We start from the raw sequence: 7854 nt of genomic DNA, 5'->3' as shown, positions 1-7854 counted from the left end.
GTTATGGTTCCAAGTGACTGAAATTTGCACATGTTCTCCAATGAAGACGTCAAACATGTTGATAATCTCTGCTATTGTCTCGAAGGGAATGAATGTGAAAGTACTGGTATACGACTCCCTATGTACACCCCTCCCCTGCCTTCAGCTTTTGTCATGAAATATTTAGTGCAGTCATCTGCTGAGATGGTTGAGTTGCATGCACGATCCAACACTTACCAAATGTCAAAATAAAAGGCACTAATTAATCCGCAATGAATGGGGAGCTTTGGAGGCTTTTGCATCTGTGATTCTGAGTCATGCACTGGCCAGTGTGGGTAGAATAGAACATAGGGCTGGGCGATATGGACCAAAACTCACATCTCAATATACGATATTAGTCTTGATATTTTTAACTCAATAAAGTTTTACCAGAAAGACAATTCTGGGTTAAATTCACTGATGAAAAATGCCACACAGGCTAATTTATTAACAACAGCTGCACAATATGTGCCACTTTTTTTTTTTTTTCTCCTCTAAGGGACAGCACGTGCGAGTGAGTTCTGTAGTGTGGCTTGTTTAGGGGAAGGTCTGGGTTAGGGTGCACTCAGAAATCCATTTAACTGTGCTTTTCATGCTGTTCTGAGAAGTAGGAAAAGAAGCAGCGACTCCTAAAACGAGTATTTTAATACAAAATAAGCTATAATATATATATATATATATATATCAGATATATGGAAACATTGTAAAGATGGACACTGTTTGACTGTACTCTATGAATGATAGTAAATAATTGTATGATGTGATTGATTGTATAAATCAAAACAGGTAAAAAAAAAATATATATATATATATACATTTTCTATATTGCCAAAATAGAAAACTCGATATATCTTGCATCACGATATATTTATTACCCAGCCCTAATAGAACATTTAAAATAAATGACTAAAGTGAACTATTAGCTCTATACAGGCTACTTGAATCAGCCTACAGAAAAAAAACAGCTTAATTTCAGATGCAGAAAGACACGAGTGGCCTTAAACTGGGTGATTTATAAGGGATTCTCATGACTGTGGCAAGCTTTATATAATTAGTAGCGGAGGGGTGCACTTTCCCATGTTGTAAGGGGTCAGAAGGCCACCCTCAAAGCACTGTGGCAGTTGTTTTTCACACAAGAATCCCATCCTATTGCTTTGGTGATCTGAGAGAGCATAAAAGAAAAGCAGAAAGCCGTACAGTGTGCACCGCTTTAGCTCCTGGTGAACCCTCCACCCACTGCACTCTGCACCCGGTGGCTGTGTGCCCCATGGGCCGCTCTCCCTGCATTGACAGAACAAGCATCGTCTCTGTGAGAGGCCATCCCTCCCCTTCGTATAACCCACCTCCCCTCCCCTCGCCCCTCTCGAGCCCCACGGTCGGTGTGCTGCTAACCAGAAGCCTGAGGCGCAGGGAGCGTGTGGGATGAAGAGATGAGAGAGAAGATCAAAGCAGGAAGCATGAAAAAAAAAAGCTCAAAGCACACCAGAAAGAGGCACCTCTCTGACCTCTGCCACACACACACACACACACACACGCACACACACACACACACACACACACACACACACACACACACACACACGCACACACACACGCACACACACACGCACACACACGCACACACACACAGTAAAATTGCTTTCTCAACTTCTACCTTTTCTTTAATTTGATCGTAATATCCTCGCTTTTTATCATGTCAAAGTTCATCGGAAATTGGGGCACACTATAGATGGGCAGGGTTAGGGACCGGGTCAATTATAATTGTGATCGCATAATTGATTATTCATTGCAATGATGTTGCAATTATAATTGTATTTGTAATCTTGAAAATCTATTGGCATCGTAATTGTAATTAAATTGTAGTTGAGTTCGGATAATTGACTTAGTAATTGTAATTACCATGAAAATTCTGTGTAAAAACTGTCAATTATAATTTAACACAAAACTGGGGAACCATGTTACAGTTCTATATACAGTTCTACACATATGAACCAAAAATATTAAAACCTATATTTTCATTGATTAAGAAGCCTAACAAGGTAACCAATAAATATGAAATCAATTAGACGATAGATATTTGTTTTAAGTGTATTTTACAGCTGATTCATAAGAAATAAGCAAACAGAAAGCTAACACAGGAGGAAGGTTGACTTTTATTACGTCGTTTATTTCAGGCTCAGTAATTGTGATGAATTTTAATTTAACTTTTGTATTTAAGAACGTAATTGTAATTGACTTTCTGAGGATTAAAGAATAATTGTAATTGAACTGTAAATGGAGAAAATGCTGGTCAATGTAATTGTAATTGAATTGTAACTGAACATGGATAATTGAAAATGTAATTGTAACTGAGAAATGTAATTGACCTCAACCCTGTAGACATACCACATGATAGCAGTCATTGAGACAGACTATCCAAATGAAACACCCATTCATCCCAATGGCTGATTTCCAAATACGAGTTTACTTCACATATTTTCGGAGCATGGGACGAAGCCACAGTAAAAACACATACTGTGTGTTTCTTATCTTAGAGAGAACATGGACACATGTCGACTCTCAGCTCCCTCATACTGACATTAGTATTCAGTGCAGAGTTGAGCAAATCCAGTTTCACTACAACAGAATTGTTTAAATTCAAACAGAAGTCGTTTGGAATCCAGACACAAAAGCTGGAGGTTTTGATTGAACGATCAAACGTTGACTGTGAGTTTGTTTTATAAAGAGAAAACAGATTAGGAACGTGTCTCAAGTACAGTACTTGAAAAGGACTCCTGAGAGGCTTTTTAAGGCTTCTACATAAGACATGTTAATCCCCGACCTCAGGGAAAGGTTTACCAGAATAGAAAAGTCAGTTTAGGCCAAGAGGAGGAAAACGCAGTTTGAAAAAGATGTCAACCACGTGAAAAGGTAATTCTAAGATCTACTTATGAAGCAAATGCAGTTTTACCTCTATTAAACCGAAATCAGAATCAGTCACTTTGCTTGTCATTGTGTCAAATTGAGTTCATGAGCATCTGTGACCCTAGTTTTACCTGCTGGCCTGTGAGGCAGTATAGGCTATAGTTTAGCTTCATAACAAACTCATTCAGACTTGTGAGCTCTTCCTTAGCCCTGAGGATCCTCTCTCCATTATTCATGAGTCCTCAGGTTGGACCCTGGGAACAAGCTGAACGAGGCCCTGTGTCAATACGAAACACCGGCCGCCACAATGGGCTCTGCCTCCAACTACACTGTTGACAGACACCAACACAAAGAAGTTGAAAGGGGTCCCCCTTCGTTCTCACACACACTGAAGAATGAGTCAGTGTGCTGCCGCTCAGAGCTGTGTTTGTACAGTATATACAGCTTTTGTTCATGGCCACTGTTCTTCTATCAATGGGGGCTGAAGTGTTGATGAAAACCAGAAGGAAAGGACTTCTCTGTGGATGCCAGTGAGAGTTCATGTTCATTAAATAGGCTCTTTACCCGTTGGATGGCACCTGGATGTATGCAGGGAAACAGCAGGTGACTGAAAAACAAGTCATCCGCTAATCAGCTTGGTCAGCAACAATTAATGTAATAGCTCAGTGGTCACCAACATGGTGTCCGCGGCCACCAGAGAGCCCGCATGGACCACAAGAGGTTCCCTCAGGCCTGTTCCAACAGGAGCACATGGTAACCAAGGAGCTTTGTCCAAAATCTGATTTACTTTCCAGGCTTCAATCCCACAAAGATAAATACAGATGACAGATGTAGTAAGATAAATATTGCTATGCAAGTTTTTGTATTAAGGTACCCATTTTTAAATGTTTATTTTCACTGAAATATTGGGGCGAATTTGTTCAAGTGTCGCTGATATGATTTTGTGTGTTTTAAAAAATATAAAATATTACAAAATGGTTAAATTGTACAAATGTTACATGTTTTACAATAAGTTAAAAACGTTGTTAGTGGCTATTAAAATAGGAACATAAAGATTTCTATGAAATGTAATGAAAATTTAACAACTGCATTAATTAACACAAAAAAAGAAAAAAGCGTTGCATGCTGAAACGTTTCTCACAACTTTTTTCAGTTACTGCTAGTTTTCTTATTATCTTAGTCTTTAATGAAAGTGCTGTATATCAAACCGGTAGCCATTCTGATTAGTCAATACGTTTGATGTAACTCCCAGTTTCAGAAAGGTTGGTGATTCCTGATATCGCTCAATATCTGTGACTGACTCAGCATTAAAGTAAAGCAATTAATTAATCACGGACAATATGTATTTCCAATGTGTGACAGCTTTATTGACATGTTTGTTTCAGCCATGGATAGATTAATGGCACAATGGTGAGCATCCATGCCTTATAACTCAGAGATCATTGTTTAAGCGCTGCTGGCATTAGTTCCTCTGTGGTTTGCATGTTTGTCCTAAGCTTGGCCAGGTCTCCGTTGGACACTTTCAGTTCCAGTCCCCAGAATAGTCCAAAAAGCTTATATTGCATTTCCTAGAGTTCCTATTGGCCACAGGACTGTGTGTCTGTGCCTGTGAGTTGCCTGCATTGTGCCATGCACAGGATGAATGGGTTTAGTAGGTCAATAAATCAATGATCCAAGTTGCTTTCATTTCATGTCGATGACAACTGAGCTATTAACGTTTCTTTATTGTATGGACAACAGAGAACAAAATGTAAAATGGTGTGAATTTACAGAGATGATATACACATACGTACATATTGACATTGTGCAGTTGTTGATGGTGAAGAAAGCGGGTAGGACTTGACAAGCATTGGTTTCTTCCTATCCCTTGTAGAACAAATCAAATGTATTATATTGACTTTTTTTCATTTTATAGAGATTTCTGTTAAGATTCGTTTATTAGTTTTTATTTTCATCCATTTTTCCATTTGTTCGTTCGAAATAAATACATTTAAAAAAAAAAAGTGTCTTATATAGTATATGTAATGCTTAGAAACTGTACTTTATATGTATTTACATTCACTTGGAGGTTTAAAATGCGTAAATTATATTTATTTGGTTTTGTTAAACAGCTTTTTAAAATAAATCCAGCCAAATTGAATATATATATATATATATATATATATATATATATATATATATATATATATATATATGATGTGAACATCTGATGTGCCTGTCGGTGCACCAATTTTTATGTTTTATGATGGTTTTGTTCCATTTCTGCAAAATAAAATATATTATAATGAGCATTTTTGGGATTTCCACTTTACGCCACACATATGCTGTATATATATTTTAGTTTAAATTTATTATTCTCAACATGAAACATTTAACCAATCATTTTCCAGAATTCTATTTTTAATCTCTCAAAAACTCTTTTGAGTCACTATAAAACATATCTACTGCAAAGCGAAGCAAAAAAAAAAAAAAAAAAAAAAATGGAGACACAACTAAAAAGTTTATTCTGAGTCCCACATTAAAGCTGACAGTGTTTTCAGCATCATTATGATTATTATGTCTATGAAATATGTATTAAAATAGTATTTGTTCAAGGTAAGATTTAAAAAAAAAAAAAAAAAAAGTGACTGATCAAAGATTCTATTAATTAATATGTATTTATAATTTGAGTTCTTTTGGAATCAAATAGGTGTCTTTACCTGTTCATTATTTTTGTATTAGGTATTTTACCGAAAGAAAAACTGTTTTAAAATCAAAGATATTGCACTTTTTCTTTAAAGTTTATTGCATGCTTTTAAGCTAAATTTGAACCTGCCTTTCACCTGCTGCCATCTACTGGGTAAACGACATCATGAAAAAGGCGCCAATAAAACAGGTTCGTTTTCCTACAAAACTAATGCCATTTAGTTATGGGGTTTTTTTTGTTTGTTTTTTTTTTCTTTTTTAATTTAATTTAATTTTGTAAAAATATAATTGTTAGAAATGATAATGTAAAAATGCTAGTTCAATCAAAATAAGATGCTGGATTTAATTGAGTTTAAAAGCAGTCAACCTGCATTAGAAAACTGACAACTTTGTTAAATCTAGACTGAATAATTCATTTAGCCTGAATAAAAGGACCGAATTTATACATTGCGAGAACACGAGAGAGATTCTACAAGGGGGTTTCAATTATAATTTCGTTTTGTTTGTGTGTGCTTCTTCTTTTGTATTCATTCATTCATTAAATTATTTTTTATTTTTTACAGTAAAGCACAACCACAAACTAAATTAATTATTACTGACAAATTAATTGTCAAATCGCTTGCTGCTACCTCGTGTTTCACACAGGAAGTCATGTCCATATCCATAATAACCATTTCACCCTCTGGTTTTATATGAATGAAATAGACAATATGTGCAGATTAAAAGCAGGCTGCAGGAAAACCTCAACTTAAGCCTCACGATACTTTGGACTCGACTGTGTCAACTCAGTTTGTAATAAATGAGTTTAAAAAATAAAAAATAAATAAATTATATATCATGAAACTAATCGGTTTTGTTGGGTTTGAACACATTTTAGCTTTGTGAAGAGTTAAGTGCAACAAATACTGCTAGAGCTCCCTTCATTTCACTAATCCCGTTGGCAACATTAAAAAAAAACAAAAAAAAAAAACATTCCTGATAGTCTGATTTTTATGACACGCCCCCTAATCAACTCGTTTCCACAGTAACACCAGCTGCTGCTCTTGATTGGTAGCTCGGACTCCAACACGTGCTCGACCGCCTTTTAAATAGGCGGGTTTCTCACTGGTTTGTTCCCGTTGACCTGCTAAGACTTCTTCAACACTGTGCTGTGCACCTCACTGTATCGCCATCATGGCTGAACGTTTTGTTGGAAAATGGACTTTAACTGCCAGTGAAAACTTTGATGAGTACATGAAAGCAATCGGTAAGCTACTACTGCACATTTTTCCTGTTTTGTGCATAGACATTAGAGTGGAGTAACTATTTTGTACCACCTTTTATTGCAGGTGTGGGCTTCCCAACCCGTCAAATGGGCATGTTGGCCAAACCCGACCTGATCATCAGCGTAGGTGATGATCAGGTGATTACCATGAAGTCTGAGAGCACTTTCAAGAACACAGAGATCCAGTTCAAGCTGGACGAAGTGTTTGACGAGACCACAGCGGATGGAAGAAACACCAAGGTGTGTCACTATCACTGGAGGTGCTTGAGTTTTCAAACTGCTGACTGACTTTATGGCCTTTCCAGACCACCTTCAATTTGTCAAATGGCAAACTGGTGCAGGAGCAGGTGTGGGAGGACAAGAAAACCACTCTAGAACGAGAGATTGAAGATGGGAAATTGATAGCGGTGAGTAACTAATGGATCAGTGAGCTGCTGTTTATTTGTTTTTTTTTTACCATCAATGCATTTTTTTGTAAATGCACTTTTCTATAAAACATGATTTAATTTGTTTCACCTCAACAGAAATGCTTCATGGATGATGTTGTTGCAGTAAGGACTTATGAGAGGGCTGCTTGACTTAAAAAGAGAAACTGGAACTGGGCTAATGCCAAATCAATAAAGTCCATCTGTAAACTTACCTGTTTTGTGCAATCTTTCACATTATAAAGTTAATGCTGCTTAGTGTTTATCTTCAGGCATTAATACTGCAGTTAAAATAAAGTGTATAAATGGGTATTTCACTTTTAAAAGTGAACCAATTAACAGTTAAAGGACCTTTTGCAGTTGTAGTAAATAAGTAACTCTTACCCTCTATGGAAATTGACAATACACTTATGTATAAATGCTAAATCTAATGTGATGAAAAGAAGGCAAAACTCAAAATGTCTATGGTGCACAGAAAGCAGACTTAACGCTGGAACATAAAAGTCAACGTTCAAGCTGTCTTTGTTTTTCTTTGGACTATTCACATTACAAATTGCT

General features: G+C 36.5%; 1 protein-coding gene across 1 annotated transcript; it reads left to right on the top strand.

The window, feature by feature from the left end:
- Positions 1 to 6731: 6731 nt before the first annotated feature.
- fabp4b (fatty acid binding protein 4b) lies at positions 6732 to 7510 on the top strand. Its single transcript, XM_028470482.1, has 4 exons — positions 6732 to 6853; positions 6936 to 7111; positions 7177 to 7278; positions 7396 to 7510. The coding sequence occupies exons 1-4, from the start codon at positions 6781 to 6783 to the stop codon at positions 7447 to 7449; spliced, it is 405 nt and encodes a 134-aa protein (XP_028326283.1). The 5' UTR covers positions 6732 to 6780; the 3' UTR covers positions 7450 to 7510.
- Positions 7511 to 7854: the final 344 nt, after the last annotated feature.

Source organism: Gouania willdenowi, chromosome 16 (assembly GCF_900634775.1).
Source record: "Gouania willdenowi chromosome 16, fGouWil2.1, whole genome shotgun sequence".
NCBI lineage: Eukaryota > Metazoa > Chordata > Actinopteri > Blenniiformes > Gobiesocidae > Gouania > Gouania willdenowi.
Note: the sequence above shows the minus strand (reverse complement) of the source record. Positions and strands in the feature narration are given on the sequence as shown.

Coding starts and splice junctions, on each gene's coding strand:
- fabp4b (XM_028470482.1), top strand. CDS start 6,781: ATGGCTGAACGTTTTGTTGGAAAATGGACTTTAACTGCCAGTGAAAAC. Junction 6,854..6,935: donor TGAGTACATGAAAGCAATCG/GTAAGCTACTAC, acceptor CTTTTATTGCAG/GTGTGGGCTTCCCAACCCGT. Junction 7,112..7,176: donor CGGATGGAAGAAACACCAAG/GTGTGTCACTAT, acceptor TGGCCTTTCCAG/ACCACCTTCAATTTGTCAAA.